The sequence below is a fragment of the Ammospiza caudacuta genome, chromosome 31 (genome assembly GCF_027887145.1).
Source record: "Ammospiza caudacuta isolate bAmmCau1 chromosome 31, bAmmCau1.pri, whole genome shotgun sequence".
NCBI classification, from domain to species: Eukaryota; Metazoa; Chordata; class Aves; order Passeriformes; family Passerellidae; genus Ammospiza; species Ammospiza caudacuta.
Genome location: NC_080623.1, coordinates 4,801,810 through 4,821,486, shown reverse-complemented (window position 1 = coordinate 4,821,486; position 19,677 = coordinate 4,801,810). Strand labels below are relative to the sequence as shown.

The window sequence follows — 19,677 nt, the reverse complement described above, 5'->3', positions numbered from 1 at the left end:
TGTTTCCCATCACAATTTCGGCGAATTCAGCGGAATTTTTGCTCTCCAATCCCCGCTCCGAGCACCTCCTCTGACCCAAACCCCCCCTCCCGCCTCTCCCCACCCCAAATTCTGGCGAATTTTCCGCCCCTTCCGGGTCCCCCCGTGCCCGCTCTCCCTCCTCCCGTTTTGGGTGAATTTCTCCCCTCTTTGGGTTCCTGATCCGGGGCCCGCGGGCCGGGCGCCATTGGCCGCGTCCGTCACATGGTGAAAGAAACTTTACGGGGCGGCCGCGGCCGCGGGGAGGAGGAGGAGGAGGAGGAGGAGGAGGAGGAGGAGGAGGAGGAGGGAGGGAGGGCTTTATGGAGCAGAAAAACGACAAAGCGAGAAAAATTATTTCCCACTCCAGAAATTAATGATCATGAGCTCCTATTTGATGGACTCGGGCTACATCGATCCCAAGTTCCCGCCGTGCGAGGAGTACTCGCAGGGCAGCTACATCCCCGAGCCCGCCGCCGCCGAGTTCTACGCGCGCCGGGAGCCGCCGGCCGCGTTCGCTCCGCACCGCGCGGAGCCGTTCGGGGGCACCCGCGGAGCCTTCGCCGAGCGCCCCTTCCCCTGCGCGGGGCTGCGGGCGCCGGGAGCGGCGGGAGCGGGAGCGGGAGGAGGAGGAGGAGGAGGAGGAGGAGGAGGAGGAGGAGGAGGAGGAGGGGGGAGGCAGCACCTGGCGGAGAAGCCGCGGCTCTGCGAGCCCCCGGCGGGGCCGTGCGCGGAGCCCGAGGGCGGCGGCGGCGGCGGAGCGGGGAAGGCGCCCGTGGTTTATCCGTGGATGAAGAAGATCCACGTCAGCACCGGTAGGAGAAATAACGGGGATGGCGGGGAAATAACGGGGATGGGGCAAAAAAAAACGGGGATGGGGCAAAAAAAACGGGGATGGGGAAATAACGGGGATGGGGGGGAATAACGGGGATGGGGGGAAATAACGGGGATAGGGAAATAACGGGGATGGGGAAAATAACGGGGATGGGGCAAAAAAAACCGGGGATGGCGGGAAATAACGGGGATGGGGGGGAATAACGGGGATGGGGAAATAACGGGGATGGGGCAAAAAAAACGGGGATGGGGAAATAACGGGGATGGGGGAATAACGGGGATGGGGAAATAACGGGGATGGGGAAATAACGGGGATGAGGGGAAAAATAACGGGGATGGGTTTTTGGGGGGATGGGGAAATAACGGGGATGGGGAAAATAACGGGGATGGGGAAATAACGGGGATGGGGCAAAAAAAAACGGGGATGGGGCAAAAAAAACGGGGATGGGGCAAAAAAAACGGGGATGTGTTTTTGGGGGGATGGGAGCGGGCCCGGGGCCGGGAGGAATCGGAAAAACAACTTTGGGTTCGGGCTCCTTCATCACCCTCACTGCTCTGCCCAAAGAGAACTTTATTTCCCTCATCATCCTCACTGCTCTGCTCAGAAATCGCTTTATTTCTTCATCATCCCCGCTCTATTCCATAACTTTATTCTTGCCTTTGGTTCCCCTCATCATCCTCACCGCTCTGCTCAAAACTGACTTTGGCTTCGGGCTCCTTCATCATCCTCACGGCTCTGATCAGAAATCACTTTATTTCCTTCATCATCCTCACTGCTCTGATCAAAAAGAACTTCGAGTTCGGGTTCGGGCTCCTTCATCATCCTCACTCCATTCAATAACTTTATTCTCGCCTTTGGTTCCCCTCATCATCCTCACGGCTCTGCTCAAAAATGACTTCGTGTCCTTCATCACCCTCACCGCTCTGCTCAAAAATGACTCCATGTCCTTCATCATCCTCACGGCTCTGCTCAAAAATGACTTTATTTTTGGCTCTGGTTTTCTTCATCATCCTCACTCTGTTCAAATATAACTTTGGGTTCAGGTTTGGGCTCCTTCATCATCCTCATTCTGCTCAGAAGTCACTTTATTTTTGGCTTTGCTTTCCCTCATCATCCTCACTCGGCTCAGAAATCATTTTATTTCTGCTTTGATTTCCCTCATCATCCTCCCTCTGATAAGAAATAACTTCAGTTTCCGCTTTGATTTCCCTCTTCATCCTCGCTTTGTCCAGAAATATTTTTGCCTTTGATTTCCCTCTTCATCCTCACTTCTCTGCTCACAAACAACTTGGATTTCCCTTGGATTTCCCCCATCCTCCCCATTTTGTCCCAAAAATAACTTTATTTTCTCTTTAATTTCCCCCATCCTCCCCATTTTGTCCCAAAAATAACTTTATTTTTCCCTTTGAGCCTGATTTCCCTCGCTGTGATCACTCTGCTCAAAACCAACTTTATTCCCACCCCTGCCCCGGATTTCCCTCTTCATCCTCACTCTGCTCAAAAAGAAATTTATTTCCCTCATCATCCTCACTCGGTTCAGAAATAATTTTATTTTTGCTTTGATTTCCCTCTTCCTCCTCGCTTTGCTCAAAAATAACTTTATTTTTGGCTTTCATTTCCTTCATCATCCTCACTTTTCTGCTCAAAACCAACTTTATTTCCACCTCTGCCTCTGATTTCCTTCAGAAATAACTTTATTTTCCCTTTAATTTCCCCTATCATAAATAACTTTATTTTCCCTTTAATTTCCCCCATCACCCCCATTTTGTCCCAAAAATAACTTTATTTTTACCTTTGCTCCTGATTTCCCTCACCATCCTCACTCTGCTCACAAATAACTTTATTTTCCCTTTAATTTCCCTCATCACCCCCATTTTGTCCCAAAAATAACTTTATTTTTGCCTCATTTCCCTCATCATCCCCATTTTGTCCCAAAAGTAACTTCATTTTTTGCTTTAATTTCCCCCATCCTCCCCATTTTGTCCCAAAAATAACTTTATTTTCCCTTTAATTTCCCCCCATCACCCCCATTTTATCCCAAAAATAACTTTATTTTTTGCTTTAATTTCCCCCATCCTCCCCATTTTGTCCCAAAATCACTTTATTTTTGCCCGATTTCCCTCCCCACGCTCCCTGCCCATAAATAACTTTATTTTCGCCTCATTTCCTGCACTTTTCACCCTCCCCGTCCAAACCAACCCCATTTTCACCGCTGCCTCTGCTTCCCCTGGCCCTGTTAAAAAATAACTTTATTTCTTTCTTTTCTGCCCCTTTTGGCCCGATTTTCACCCCATCCTCGCCCTGTTAAAAAATAACTTTATTCTTTTTCCCTCGCTCTGTCCCTGCTAAAAATTAACTTTGTTTTCCCTTCGCTTTCCTGCACCACCCTCGCTCTTTTCTCGGCCAAAAATTCGCTTTATTCCTTTGATTTCTCACCCAAAAATTCGCTTTATTCCTTTGATTTCTCACCCAAAAATTCACTTTATTTCTCCTCCTTTGCTTTTGATTTCTCGGCTAAAAATTCACTTTATTCCTTTGATTTCTCACCCAAAAATTCACTTTATTCCTTTGATTTCTCGACCAAAAATTCATTTTATTCCTTTGATTTCTCACCCAAAAATTCACTTTATTCCTTTGATTTCTCACCCAAAAATTCACTTTATTCCTTTGATTTCTCGACCAAAAATTCGCTTTATTTCTCCTCCTCCAACCCTGCTTTCCCGTCTCTGCCCCTGTTAAAAAATCAACTTTATTTTCCCTTTGCTTTCCTCGCTCTTTTTTCCTCTAAAAATCAACTTTATTTCTCCTCACCGTCCCCCATTTTCCCCCTAAAAAATCGCTTTATTTTTACCTCTGTGCCTCCTTTCCCTCCCCATTCTCTCTGCTATAAAATAAATTTATTTTTGCCTCACTCTGTCCCGGCTAAAATTCACTTTTTTTCCCCTGTGTGCCTGATTTCCGTCCCCATCCTCACTCTAAAAAAAAATCACTTTATTTCCCCTTTTCCTCCCCATCCTCTCTGCTCAAAATTCGCTTTATTCCCCCTTTGATTTCCCTCCCCATCCTCGCTTTATTCGCCATTCAAAATTCACTTTATTTCTCCTTTTTTCACTGATTTCCCTCCCTGTTCTGAATTTATTCTCCATTCAAAATTCACTTTATTCCCCCCTTTTTTCACTGATTTCCCTCCCCATCCTCACCCTATTCCCTATCAAAAATTCACTTTCTTTCCGTTTAGATTTCCCTCCTCATCCTCGCTTTATTCTCCATTCAAAATTCCCTTTATTCCCCTTTTTTCACCCATTTCCCCCCCCAGAAATTCCCTTTATTTCCCCTTTTTTTCACCCATTTCCCCCCCAGAAATTCTCTTTATTTCCCCCTTTTTTCGCCCATTTCTCTCCCCATCCTCACCCCATTATCTATCAAAAATTCACTTTATTCCCCTTTTTTTCACCCATTTCCCCCTCCAGAAATTCCCTTTATTTTCCCCTTTTATCACCGATTTCCCTCCCCATCCTCGCTTCATTCTCCATTTAAAATTCACTTTATTCCCCCTTTTTTCACCCATTTCCCCCCCCAGAAATTCGCTTTATTTTCCCCTCCCTGGCCCCGTTCCCGCCCCCGGCGATCCGGATTTTTTGGGGATTTTTTGGGGATTTTTTGGGGATTTTTTGGGGATTTTTGGGGGATTTTTTGGGGATTATTTTTGGGGTATTTTTGGGATATTTTTGGGTTTATTTTGGGGATTTTCCGGGCTTTCCCCGGCGGGATTTACGATGCCAGCGGGTAATTACACCCGCCATAAATTCGCTTTTTTATGGCCGCGCTCCGCGGGCAGCGGCGCCGCCGGGATCCCGCAATAATTCACTTTTTATTCGCCTTTTATTCCCTTTTATTCGCGTTTTATTCCCTTTTTTATTCCCTTTTCCATTCGCCTTCCTGCGGCCGGGGAAGCCCCGACAGAGCGGGAATCCCGGACCAGGTTTGGGGCTGGAAATCCGGATTGGGGCTTAATTGGGGCTTTAATTGGGGTTTTAATTGGGGTTTAAATCGGGATTTTGGGGCTTTAATTGGGGTTTTAATCGGGATTTTGGGGGTTTAATTGGGGTTTAAATCGGGATTTTGGGGGTTTAATTGGGGTTTTTAATCGGGATTTTGGGGGTTTAATTGGGGTTTTAATTGGGGTTTTTAATCGGGATTTTGGGGGTTTAATTGGGGTTTTAATTGGGGTTTTGGGGGTTTAATCGGGATTTTAATTGGGATTTTGGGGGTTTAATTGGGGTTTTAATTGGGGTTTAATTGGGGTTTAAATCGGGATTTTGGGGGTTTAATCGGGGGTTTAATTGGGGTTTTGGGGTTTTAATTGGGGTTTTGGGGGTTTTAATTGGGGTTTTAATTGGGATTTTGGGGGTTTTTAATCTGGATTTTAGGGGTTTTAATTGGGATTTTGGGGGTTTTAATTGGGATATTAATTGGGGTTTTTGGGGTTTTAATCGGGATTTTGGGGGTTTTAATCGGGATTTTGGGGGTTTTAATTGGGGTTTTTAATCGGGATTTTGGGGGTTTTAATTGGGGTTTTTAATCGGGATTTTGGGGGTTTAATTGGGGTTTAAATCGGGATTTTGGTGTTTTTAATTGGGAGTTTTAATTGGGATTTTGAGGTTTTTAATCGGGGTATAAAATCGGTATTTTGGGGTTTTTAATTGGGATTTTGGGGATTTTAATTGGGGTTTTAATCGGGATTTAAATCGGGATTTTGGGGGTTTTAATCGGGATTGAAATCGGGATTTTGGGGGATTTTTAATTGGGATTTAACATCCGGATTTTGGGGGTTTTAATGGGGATTGTGGGGTTTTTAATTGGGGTTTAAAATCAGGATTTTGGGGGTTTTAATTGGGATTTTAAATCGGGATTTTGGGGGTTTTAATTGGGAGTTTTAATTGGGATTTTGAGGTTTTTAATCGGGGTATAAAATCGGTATTTTGGGGTTTTTAATTGGGATTTTGGGGGTTTTAATGGGCATTTTGGAGTTTTTAATTGGGGTTTAAAATCAGGATTTTGGGGGTTTTAATTGGGATTTTAAATTGGGATTTTGGGGGTTTTAATTGGGATTTAAATCGGGATTTTGGGGGTTTTTAAATCGGGATTTTGGGGGTTTTTAAATCGGGATTTTTGGGGGTTTTAATTGGGGTTTAAATCGGGATTTTGGGGGGGTTTTAATTGGGAGTTTTAATTGGGATTTTGGGGTTTTTAATGGGGATTTAAATCGGGATTTTGGGGGTTTTAATTGGGATTTTGGGGGTTTTAATTGGGATTTAAATCGGGATTTTGGGGTTTTTAATCGGGATTTAAATTGGGATTTTGTTTTTTTTTTTTTTAATCGGGATTTTAAATCGGGATTTTGGGGTTTGAAATGGGGATCTTGGGGTTTAAATCGGAATTTTGGTGTTTGAAATGGGGATCTTGGTTTTTTTTTATCGGGATTTTGGGGTTTGAAATGGGGATCTTGGGGTTTTTTTATCGGGATTTTGGGGGTTGGAATGGGGAGTTTGGGGTTTTTAATCGGGGTTTTAAATCGGGATTTTGGGGTCTTAAATCGGGATTTTAAATCGGGATTTTGGATTTTTTTTTAAATCGGGATTTTAAATCGGGATTTTGGGTTTTGAAATGGGGATTTGGGGTTTTTTTAATCGGGATTTTGGGGTTTTTAATTGGGATTTTAAATCGGGATTTTGGGGTTTTTAATTGGGATTTTAAATCGGGATTTTGGGGGGGTTTTTTAATGGGGATTTTGGTTTTTTTTTTTAATGGGGATTTTGGGGTTTTTTAATGGGGATTTGGGGATTTTAAATTGGGATTTTGGGTGTTTAAATCAGAATTTTTGGGTTTAAATCGGGATTTGGGGTTCAAAATCGGGATTTTGGGGGTTTTCATTGGGATTTTGGGGTTTGCGCTCACAAACGAGGTTTAATTTGGGTTTTTTTTAGGGTTAAATTTGGGTTTTTTTAGGGTTAAATTTGAGTTTTTTGGTGGTTTTGGTGCCTTGGGTTTTCTTCTTTTCCTCCTCCTCTTCTTCATTTATTTCCTGTGGTTTTTTTCCGTTTTTTTGTGCCTTGGGTTTTTCCTTCTCCTCTTCTTTATTTATTTCTTTATTTCATGTAAATTTATTTTTTTCCCGGTTTTTCGTGTCTTGGGTTTCCTTCTCCTTCTCCTTTCCTTCCTTATTGATTGATTGATTGATTTATTTAAATTTATTTTTTCTGCTTTTATTTTGTCCATTGGGCTTTTTTCTCCTTCTCCTTTATTTCCTTATTTATTTATTTTTAAATTTAATTTTTCTATTTTTTTTTGTCCATTGCCTTTTATTCTCCTTTCCTTCTTTATTTATTTATTTTTAAATTTTTATTTATTTTTTAATATTTATTTTTAGTTTTTAAATTTATTTTTTCTGCTTTTTTTTCCTCTGTTGGGTTTTCTTCTCCTTTCCATCCTTTATTTATTTCTTTTACTTTGATTTATTTTTTCCCCGCTTTTTCTTTTGTCCGTTGCGTTTTCTTCTCTCTCTCCTTCCCTTCCTTATTTATTTATATTTTAAATTTAATTTTTCCGGATTTTTTTTGTCCATTGCGTTTTCTCCTCCTTCCCGCCCTTTATTAATTTATTTTTAAAATTTATTTTCCCACGCTTTTTATTTTATCCTTTGGTTTTTCTTCTCCTTCTCCTTTTCTTCCTTTATTTATTTTTTATTTTATTTTTTTCCCACCTTTATTTTACCCCTTGGGTTTTTTTCTCCTTCTCCTTTCCTGCCTTTGTATATTTAATTTTTTGGTGTGATTTTGCGGTTTCCTTCCTTTATTTTTTTCCGGATTTTTTTGGCCTTGTTTTCTTTTCCTTTTATTTATTTATTTACGTTGCTCCTTTCCGTTTATTTCTTTTTTTCTGTTTTCTTTCCTCGCGCATTTTTCTCTGTTCCTTTGATTATTTTTGTGGGGGCTTTTTTGTCTTTATTTGATTTATTTGGCGTGGGGTTTTTTCCGTATTTGACTTTATTTTTGTCCTTTTTTGTTAATCCAAATATTTGCTGTGGTTTTCTGTTTATTTGATTCTTTACTCTGTTTTTTCCCATTAATTTCGTTTTTTGCCCTTTTTTTTCCTGCTTACCTACGTTGTTTATTTATTTTATTTCTTTTATTTTTTCACTGCGATTTTTTTCCATTAACCTGATTATTTCTTCATATTTTTCCCTTTACCTGTTTTTTTTTTCCTATTTATTTTTCTGTTAACCTTAATTTTTTGCCTGGTTTTTTTCCCTGTCAACCTCATTTTTTCCCTATGTTTTTTCCCTTTTAACCTCATTTTTTACTGCATTTTCCCCCTTAATTTTTGTGCCCGTTATTTTCACGTTTCCCCCTGTTTCTATTGTTCTCTTAACCCGAATTTTTCTGCATTTTTTTCCCCATTAATCCAATTTTTCTTCACCGTATTTATGTTTCTATCAACCTGATTTTCGGTGTTTGTTTTGGTTTTTTTTCCGTATTAATTTGAATTTTCCTTTTCTCATTTTTCCCCCCTTTCCCTCCCTACATTTCCCCTTTCATTCCCCCTTTATTCCCCCTATACATTTTCCCCCTTTTTTCTGTATTAATTTGAATTTTCCTTTTCTATTCTTTACCCTTTTCCCCCTTCCCCCCCTTTATTCCCCCTACAGATTTTCCCCTTTTTTTCCCCTTTTTTCCCCTTTTTTCCCCATACACACCTCTATAATTTTTCCCCTTTTTCCCCTCTTTTCCCCATACACCCCCTTTAATATTTCCCCTAAATTTCCCCCTTTTTTCCCTCCACACCCCCATATAAATTCCCCCCTTTTTCCCTATAGAACCCCCTGTATTTTTCTCCTTTCCTCCCCTTTTTCCCCCTTTTTTCCCCATACACCCCCCATCATTTTTTCCCCTTTTCCCCTCCTTTTTTTTTCCTTTTTCCCCTTTATTTCCCAAACACCCCCCATAATTCCTCCCCTTTTTCCCCCCTTTTTTCCCCATACACCCCCCATCATTTCCTCCCCTATAATTTCCCCCATTTTTCCCCCTTTCCCCTCTTTTTTCCCATTTTTCCCCCTTTCCCCCTCTTTTTCCCCATTTTTCCCCTTTTCCCCCCATAATTTTTTCCATTTCCCCCCCCAACGCTCCCTATAATTTCCCCCGATTTTCGCCCCCTTTTCCCCCATTCACCCCCCAATAATTCCCCCCCCATCCCAGTGACCCCCAGTTTCCCCGGAGAAGGAATTTCACTCGTTTTTCCCCTATTTCCCTGATTTTTCCCCATTTTTCCCCCCATTCCCCCCACGGTGAGCCCCAATTTCTCTGTGTCGGAGCCCAAGCGCTCGCGCACGGCCCGCACAGATTCCCCCCCATTTTTCCCCCGTTTCCCCCCTATTTATCCCAGCGAGCCCCAGTTTCTCTGGAGAAGGAATTTCACTGATTCTCCACCATTTTCCCCCAGTTTCCCTCCCTTTTTCCCGCAGTAACCCCAATTTCTCTGTGTCGGAGCCCAAGCGCTCGCACACAGCAGCAGGCGCTGCAATTGGAGAAGGAATTCCACCGATTTTTTTCCCCAATTTCTCTAATATTTCCCCATTTTTCCCCTATTCCCCCCATAGTGAGCCCCAGTTTCTCTGGAGAAGGAATTTCACTGATTTTTCCCCATTTTTCCCCCATTTCCCCCCCCATTTTCCCCCATATTGAACCCAAATTTCTCGGGCTCGGAGCCCAAACGCTCGCGCGCGGCCTACACACGGCAGCAGGTGCTGGAGCTGGAGAAGGAGTTCCACTGAGTTTTCCCCATTTTTGCCCGTTTTTCACTAATTTTTCCCCATTTTTCCCCATTTTTTCCCACAGTGAACCCCAATTTCTCAGGCTCGGAGCCCAAGCGCTCGCGCATGGCAGCAGGTGCTGGAATTGGAGAAGGAATTTTGCTGATTTTTCCCCATTTTCCCAATTTTTCCCCATTTTTCCCCATTTTTTCCCACAGTGAACCCCAATTTCTCAGGCTCGGAGCCCAAGCGCTCGCGCATGGCAGCAGGTGCTGGAATTGGAGAAGGAATTTTGCTGATTTTTCCCCATTTTCCCAATTTTTCCCCATTTTTCCCCATTTTTCCCCACAGTGAACCCCAATTTCTCTGTGTAGGAGCCCAAGCGCTCGCGCACGGCAGCAGGTGCTGGAATTGGAGAAGGAATTTCACTGATTTTTCTCCATTTTTCCCCATTTTCCCCCACCGTGAACCCCAATTTCTCAGGCTCAGAGCCCAAGCGCTCGCGCACGGCCTACACGCGGCCTACACGTGAATTTCACTGATTTTTCCCCATTTTTCCCCATTTTTGCCCATTTTTCCCCATTTTTCGCCCATTTTTCCCTAATTTTCCCCCATTTTTTCGCACAGTGAACCCCAATTTCTCGGGCTCAGAGCCCAAGCGCTCGCGCACGGCCTACACGCGGCAGCAGGTGCTGGAGCTGGAGAAGGAGTTCCACTACAACCGGTACCTGACGCGGCGGCGCCGCATCGAGATCGCGCACGCGCTGGGGCTGAGCGAGCGCCAGATCAAGATCTGGTTCCAGAACCGCAGGATGAAGTGGAAGAAGGATCACCGGCTGCCCAACACCAAAACCCGAACGGCGGCGCCGGCGCCGCCGGAGACGCCCCAAAACCCGGGGCCGACCGCGGAGCCGCCCGCCGACATCACCCGGTTGTAACGGGAACGGGAATCCGGAGCTTTCTGCGGTGGAAATGCCGAAAATTCCCATTTTTCTGCTCGGGTTGTAGAGGAAATTCCGAATTTCCTGCCCTGGTTGTAGCGGAAATTCAGATTTTTCTACCTGGGTTATGAGGAAAATTCGGATTTTCCTGCCCTGAGTTGTAGCGGAAATTTGGATTTTCCTACCTGGGTTATGAGGAAAATTCGGATTTTCCTGCCCTGAGTTGTAGCGGAAATTCAGATTTTTCTACCTGGGTTATGAGGAAAATTCGGATTTTCCTGCCCTGGTTGTAGCGGAAATTCAGATTTTTCTACCTGGGTTATGAGGAAAATTCGGATTTTCCTGCCCTGAGTTGTAGCGGAAATTTGGATTTTCCTACCTGGGTTATGAGGAAAATTCGGATTTTCCTGCCCTGAGTTGTAGCGGAAATTCAGATTTTTCTACCTGGGTTATGAGGAAAATTCGGATTTTCCTGCCCTGGTTGTAGCGGAAATTCAGATTTTTCTACCTGGGTTATGAGGAAAATTCGGATTTTCCTGCCCTGAGTTGTAGAGGAAATTCAGATTTTTCTACCTGGGTTATGAGGAAAATTCGGATTTTCCTGCCCTGAGTTGTAGAGGAAATTCGGATTTTTCTGCCTGCGTTGTAGCGGAAATTCCAAATTTTCTGCCCTGGTTGTAGAGGAAATTGAGAAAATTTGGATTTTTCTGCCCAGGTTTCAGTGGAAATTCGGATTTTTCTGCTTGAGTTATGAGGAAAATTCAGGTTTTTCTGGCCTGGTTGTAGCGGAAATTCGAGTTTTTCTCCCCTGGTTGTAGAGGAAATTTGGATTTTTCTGTCCTGGTTATAGCAGAACAGTCAGAAAAATCGGATTTTTCTGCCCTGGTTGTAGCGGAAATTCGAATTTTTCTGCCCGGGTTATAGCAGAAATTTAAAAAATTTGGATTTTTCTGCACAAGTTGTAGCAGAAATTCGGATTTTTCTGCCCTGGTTGTAGCGGAAATTCGGATTTTTCTGCCTGGATTGTAGTGGAAATTCAGATTTTTCTGCCTGGGTTGTAAGGAAAAGGTCAGAAAATTCAGATTTTTCTGCCCTGGTTGTAACGGGAATTCCGATTTTCCACATGGGCTGGGATGAGAAATTCGGATTTTCAGAAAAATTCGGATTTTCCCGCCCAGATTAGAATGGAAATTCCGATTTTCTGACCGGGTTATAACAGAAATTCTGAATTTCCCGCCCAGCTTTTGAGGGAAAATCCAAATTTCCCACCCCAAAAATCCGCGCCGTGCGGGGACTGTGGCTCTGATAGATTCTAATATATAAATCTTTATATTTGGGGTTTTCATACTACTATTTATTATTATTATTATTATTATTATTATTATTATTATTATTCCCCCCTACATGTCAAAACTCAACCCCTTTTTAAGATTCTCCTGATTATTTAAAAGTATTTTTAAATTATTATTTATTATTACTATTATAATTTTATTAATCCCCTGTGTGTGTCATAACTTGACCCCACTTCAAACTCTCCCAGTTATTATTAATTATTTTAATTATTATTTTATTAATCCCCTGTGTGTCAAAACTTGATCCCTCTTTAAATCATCCCAATCATTATTCATATTTAATTGTTTTAATTATTCTTTTATTAATCCCCTGTACGTGCCAAAACTCGACCCCGCTTTAAATTCCCCCAATTATTTTCATTATTGATAATTAATTATTTTAATTATTATTTAATTAATCCCCCTCCTTTTTTAGCTGCATGTCGGAGGTCGCATGAGCCCAGGTGGCCGCACCTGGAGAAACTTTCCAAAAACGGGTTTTTCACCCCTTTTTCAGGGTTTTATTTATTTTTAATTTATTTTCTATTTATTTTTAATTTATTTTCTATTTATTTTGGGGTGTGGGAACCCTGGGGGGGTTTAGGGAAAACTTTAGGGGGGTCTGGAGGGTGAAAAACACCAAAAAAATTCAAAATAAATAAATATTGTGATTTTTTTCAAAAAGGCTGAAAAATCCCAATTTTGGGAGTGGAAAGGGAGGAGAAATTTTAAAAAAACAGCCCCAAGGAGGCAAAAAAAGGCGAAAATTCAATTTATTTGCACCAAAACGCCGCTCCGAGGGGGTTTTGTGGTGGTTTTTTTGTGTTTTTCAGGCGGAAAAATGAAAATATGGAATTATTGAATTTCCCCCCTCCTGCTCGATGTAAAACTGCAATAAAAAAAAAGGGAATTTTGGTGCGTTCTGTGACGGTCTCGGTGTCAATAAAAGCGCTCGGTGTGAATTTGTTTTATTCCCGTGTCTGGTGGTTTTATTTAAAATCCCAAATCCCCTCCAAACCCACCCAAAAAATGGATAAAATTAATGAAATAATTTTATATATATGAAATAATATTATATATGTAACTATATATATATATGTAATTATATATATAATTATATATATTTAAATATATAATTATATACATAAATATACATATATTTTATATATATAAATTATACATAAATTATATATATGAAAATTCATACATATAAAATTATATAATATATATATCAATATATATAAAAATTTATATATATAAGTATACATAATTTTCTATATATAATTATATATAGTTATATATATAATTTTACATATATATATATATGAAATAATAATACTATTAATAATTAATGGCAATGATCAGGGCAAATAAATCAGGGCTAAAAAAATAAAGTTTGAGCTGAGTTAAAAATGGGAATTTTTAGGGTTTTAAATCCGGGAATGGGAAATGGGGAATGGGGAATGGGATAATGGGAATAGGAATGGGAATGGGAATGGGAATGGGGAACGGGAATGGGATAACGGGAATGGGAATGGGAATGGGATAACAGGAATGGGATAACGGGAATGGGAATGGGAATGGGAATGGGAATGGGAATGGGAATGGAAATGGGATAACAGGAATGGGATAACGGGAATGGGAATGGGAGTGGGAATGGGAATGGGAATGGGAAATGGGGAATGGGAATGGGGAATGGGAATGGGAATGGGAATGGGAATGGGAATGGGAATGGGAATGGGAAATGGGGAATGGGAATGGGGAATGGGAATGGGAATGGGAATGGGAATGGGAATGGGGAATGGGGAATGGGATAATGGGAATGGGAATGGGAATGGGATAACAGGAATGGGATAACGGGAATGGGAATGGGAATGGGAATGGGAATGGGAATGGGAATGGGAATGGGAATGGGAATGGAAATGGGATAACAGGAATGGGATAACGGGAATGGGAATGGGAGTGGGAATGGGAATGGGAATGGGAAATGGGGAATGGGAATGGGGAATGGGAATGGGAATGGGAATGGGAATGGGAATGGGAAATGGGGAATGGGAATGGGGAATGGGAATGGGAATGGGAATGGGAATGGGAATGGGAATGGGAATGGGGAATGGGAATGGGAATGGGAATGGGAATGGGAATGGGAAATGGGGAATGGGAATGGGGAATGGGAATGGGAATGGGAATGGGAATGGGAATGGGAATGGGAAATGGGGAATGGGAATGGGGAATGGGGAATGGGAATGGGAATGGGAATGGGAATGGGAAATGGGGAATGGGAATGGGGAATGGGAATGGGAATGGGAATGGGAATGGGAATGGGAAATGGGGAATGGGAATGGGAATGGGAATGGGGAATGGGGAATGGGATAACAGGAATGGGATAACGGGAATGGGAATGGGGAATGGGAATGGGGAATGGGAATGGATCCGGGACGGACAGAGGGACAGGGATGGACAGAGGGATCAAGGATGGACTCAGGGATCCAGGATGGATTTGGGGTGGAATTCTGCTCCAGGGCACCAGAGGTGGCTCAGCCCTGTCCCTGTCCCTGTCCCTATATCCCATTCCCACCCCATTCCTGTTTCCATTCCCTGTGTCCTATTCCTTGTCCCCATTCCCATTCCCAGTATCCCATTCCCAATATCCCATTCCCAGTATCCCATTCCTCATCCTTGTTCTGTCCCTGTCCCAGCCTGGCCCTGTCCTTTTCCCCATCCCAATCCCATCCCCATTCCCGGTATCCCATTACCATTCCCACCCCAATCCCAGTATCCCATTCCCAGTATCCCATTCCCAATCCCAGTATCCCACTGCCATTCCCAGTATCCCATCCCCAATACCCCCACCCCATTCCCAGTATCCCATTCCCAGTATCCCATTCCCATTCCCATTGCCCTCCGCTGTCCCCACTCCCCATTGGGGACAATTCCCGGGGCATTGGGAGTTTCAATTTTTGGGATGCTGGGGCCACAAGCGCCAAAGAGGCAAAGAGGCGGCGCTGTTCCCATCCCCATTCCCAGTATCCCACTCCCAGTATCCCAATATCGCACTCCCAGTATCCCAACATCCCATTCCCAGTATCCCATTTCCAATATCCCATTCCCAATATCCCAATATCCCATTCCCAATATCCAACTCCCAGTATCCCACTCCCAGTATCCCATCCCCACTCCCAGTATCCAAATATCCCACTCCCAGTATCCCAATATCCCACTCCCAATATCCCACTCCCAGTATCCCAATATCCCACTCCCAATATCCCACTCCCAGTATCCCAATATCCCACTCCCAGTATCCCACTCCCAGTATCCCATTCCCAGTATCCCAATATCCCATTCCCAGTATCCCATTCCAAATATCCCATTCCCAGTATCCCATCCCCACTCCCAGTATGCCATTCCCAATATCCCATTCCCAGTATCCCATTCCCAATATCCCACTCCCAATATCCCATTCCCAGTATCCCAATATCCCATTCCCAATATCCCATTCCCAGTATCCCACTCCCAGTATCCCACTCCCAGTATCCCAATATCCCATTCCCAGTATCCCATTCCCAATATCCCACTCCCAATATCCCATTCCCAATATCCCATTCCCAATATCCCACTCCCAGTATCCCACTCCCAGTATCCCAATATCCCATTCCCAGTATCCCACTCCCAGTATCCCATTCCCAGTATCCCACTCCCAGTATCCCACTCCCAGTATCCCAATATCCCACTCCCAATATCCCACTCCCAGTATCCCATTCCCAATATCCCACTCCCAGTATCCCATTCCCAATATCCCAATATCCCATTCCCAATATCCCACTCCCAATATCCCACTCCCAGTATCCCACTCCCAGTATCCCACTCCCAGTATCCCAATATCCCACTCCCAATATCCCATTCCCAGTATCCCACTCCCAGTATCCCATTCCCAATATCCCAATATCCCATTCCCAATATCCCACTCCCAGTATCCCATTCCCAATATCCCACTCCCAGTATCCCACTCCCAGTATCCCATTCCCAGTATCCCATTCCCAGTATCCCAATATCCCACTCCCAGTATCCCATTCCCAATATCCCATTCCCAATATCCCATTCCCAGTATCCCGTCCCCACTCCCAGTATCCCAATATCCCACTCCCAATATCCCACTCCCAGTATCCCACTCCCAGTATCCCAATATCCCACTCCCAATATCCCATTCCCAGTATCCCATTCCCAATATCCCACTCCCAGTATCCCATTCCCAATATCCCAATATCCCATTCCCAATATCCCACTCCCAATATCCCACTCCCAGTATCCCACTCCCAGTATCCCACTCCCAGTATCCCAATATCCCACTCCCAATATCCCATTCCCAGTATCCCATTCCCAATATCCCACTCCCAGTATCCCATTCCCAATATCCCACTCCCAGTATCCCACTCCCAGTATCCCACTCCCAGTATCCCAATATCCCACTCCCAATATCCCACTCCCAGTATCCCATTCCCAATATCCCAATATCCCACTCCCAGTATCCCACTCCCAGTATCCCACTCCCAGTATCCCAATATCCCATCCCCATTCCCAGTGTCCCGTCCCCGTTCCCTGTCCCCGTCCCCACCCCACAGAGCAGCACGTGGAGGAGCGCCCGCACACGGGGGTGGGTGTGACACCTTTGCACACCTGTGAGTGACACAGAGACCGTGACCCCATGGCACACCTGTGCTGGCACACCCGAGTGACACAGAGGATGCGGTGACACCTTCACACAGGTGAGTGTGGCACAGGATGTGACACCTGCGTGTACCTGGGCACACCTTTGCACACCCAAGTGACACAGAGACACCTGAGACACTGTCACACACCTGTGCTGGCACACCCGAGTGACACAGAGCTGTGACTCCGTCACACACAGGTGAGTGCGACACAGCGGGACACCTTTGCACACCCGTGAATGGTACACAGACACTTTCACACAGGTGAGTGTGACACAGAGACCTGGGACACCTTTGCACACCTGTGAGTGACACACACACCGGTGACACCTTTGTACACCTGTTTGACACACACCTGTGACACCATCACACACCTGTGAGTGACACACACCTGTGACACCATCACACACCTGTGAGTGACACACACACTGTGACACCTTTGTACACCTGTTTGACACACACCTGTGACACCATCACACACCTGTGAGTGACACACACACCTGTGACACCATCACACACCTGTGAGTGACACACACACACCTGTGACACCTTTGTACACCTGTGTGACACACACACCTGTGACACCATCACACACCTGTGAGTGACACACACACCTGTGACACCATCACACACCTGTGAGTGACACACATACTGTGACATCTTTGCACACCTGTGTGACACACACACTGTGACACCATCCCACACCTGTGTGACACACACACTGTGACACCTTTGCACACCTGTGTGACACACACACCTGTGACACCATCACACACCTGTGAGTGACACATACACCTGTGACACCTTTGCACACCTGTGTGACACACACCTGTGACACCATCACACACCTGTGAGTGTGACACACTGTGACACCATCACACACCTGTGAGTGACACACACACTGTGACACCTTTGCACACCTGTGTGACACACACACTGTGACACCATCACACACCTGCCCTGTCACACCTGGGACACCCCACGTGATAAATAACATTGAATTACGTGTAATAAACCAAGATTTAATTAAACAATACGCATTAAATTACATGTATTGAACAATACTTAATCAAATAATATATTAAATAAATTATTACATAACTTTTAATGAAGATCTATCAAATTATATATATATATTCAATAATATTTAATAAATAATATATTCAATAATATATTCAATAATATTTTAAATCATACTTAACTAATTGTTATCAATTGTATATATTGAATATATATATTGAATATATACTATTTAATTAAATAATATATTAGATAATATTTATTGAACAATATTTAATAATGTTTTATGTAATAAATAATGTTTTATGGATTAATAGACGATAAATTAATATAAAATCACTTATGGACAATAAATTATAGATAATAAATAATGTTTAATAAAATGGTATATGAAAAAATAATATGTAATAATTAAATAATAGATCAATAAATATAATCTAATTAAATAATATTTATTAAAATGAGGTGTAATAAACTGACCTATTGCCAAATAACCGATAATAAATTAATAGATAATAAAATTATAAAACCACAATAGGACCTTCCCGGCAAAACAAAACAACACCAATTAATTACGGGATAATTAGAAAATATAATTAATTAATGTAATAATGGCAATAAAATAATAAAAATAATTAAAATGAGGAGCCCCTTTCCCATTCCCGGAATTCCCGGGATCCCGCGGGAGCTCGCGCTGCTCATTAGCTCCTCCTTAATTAAGGAATTCATTAATTAATGAATTAATTAACACAGAGCTTCCTGGGGATGGATCGGATTTTTTTTTTTTAATTTTTAAAAATTATTATTTGAGGATTTTTGGGGATTTCTTTTGGATTTTTGGGGTTGGGATTTGTGCACGAGAAAATTCTGGATTCGTGATATTTATATTTATATATTAAATTATTTATATTTTATATTTATATTTATGTATTTTATTTCTAATATTTATTTATTTTATTTTCACTCACCCATTTATTTCCTGCAATAACAATGCTGCGAAAGGTGGAAATGTCGAGCTACAAACCACAATATAAACGACATAAAGCACAATATCAAATAAATATTTAATGAAATCTAATAGAAAATATATAATTTACAATATTTAATATAAAACACGTAATTTATAATATGCAATATATTATTTATAATATACAATATATAATTTACAGCATATAAAATATATAATTTATAATATACAATACATAATAGACGAAAATAGATAATCCATAACACAAAATAAATAGAATATAAATATTTAAGATAAAAACATTATATAATATGCACTAAAAACCACAATAAAATCGTAAATAACAAAAATTTCGGCCTAATCCAATGAATAAGAAACTCAAGAATAAACGGGACGTACAGAAATAAATTCATATTAATTACAGTTTATAAAAATAAACCCAAACCGTCCCAGGGCCGGGTGTGAGCCCCACTCTCCCAAAATTCCCAAGAACACCCAAAATTCAGCACTTCTGTGCCTTTGGGCTCTTTGGGGTTTTTGGGTTTTGGGGTTTTTGGGGTTTTGGGGTTTTTGGGTTTTTTGGGGTTTTTGGGTTTTTCCGGCCGAGGGTTGGGGGGGGTGGGGGAGGGAACGGGGCCCTGCAGGGGGCGGGGCCTGGAGCGTTGGGGGCGTGGCCCTGTGTTGTGGGCGTGTCTCTGACCAAGGGGGCGTGTCTCTGACCAAGGGGGCGTGTCTCTGACCAAGGGGGCGTGTCCCGGTCCCCGTGCCTGTCCCTGCCCGGCCAGCCCTGTCCGTCCTTCGGGCCGTGTCCCTCTGTCCGTGTGTCCGCGTCCGTCCGTCCGTCCGTGTCCCCGTGTCCGCGTGTCCTTGTCCCTCCTCCTGTCCCCCTGTCCGTCTGTCCGTGTCCCTCTGTCCGTCCGTCCGTGTCCCCTGTCCGTGTGTCCTTGTCCCTCCTCCTGTCCCCCTGTCCGTCTGTCCCTCTGTCCCCGTGTCCGTCCGTCTGTCCGTGTCCCTCTCTTCCTCTGTCCCTCTGTCCCCGTGTCCGTCTGT

The 19,677-nt window shown here is 43.1% G+C and overlaps 1 protein-coding gene across 1 annotated transcript; it reads left to right on the top strand.

Moving 5' to 3' along the window:
* The first annotated feature begins 394 nt into the window (after window positions 1-394).
* On the top strand, window positions 395-10,600 carry HOXC4 (homeobox C4). Its single transcript, XM_058822009.1, has 2 exons — window positions 395-833; window positions 10,290-10,600. The coding sequence occupies exons 1-2, from the start codon at window positions 395-397 to the stop codon at window positions 10,598-10,600; spliced, it is 750 nt and encodes a 249-aa protein (XP_058677992.1).
* The last annotated feature ends 9,077 nt before the right edge of the window (window positions 10,601-19,677 follow it).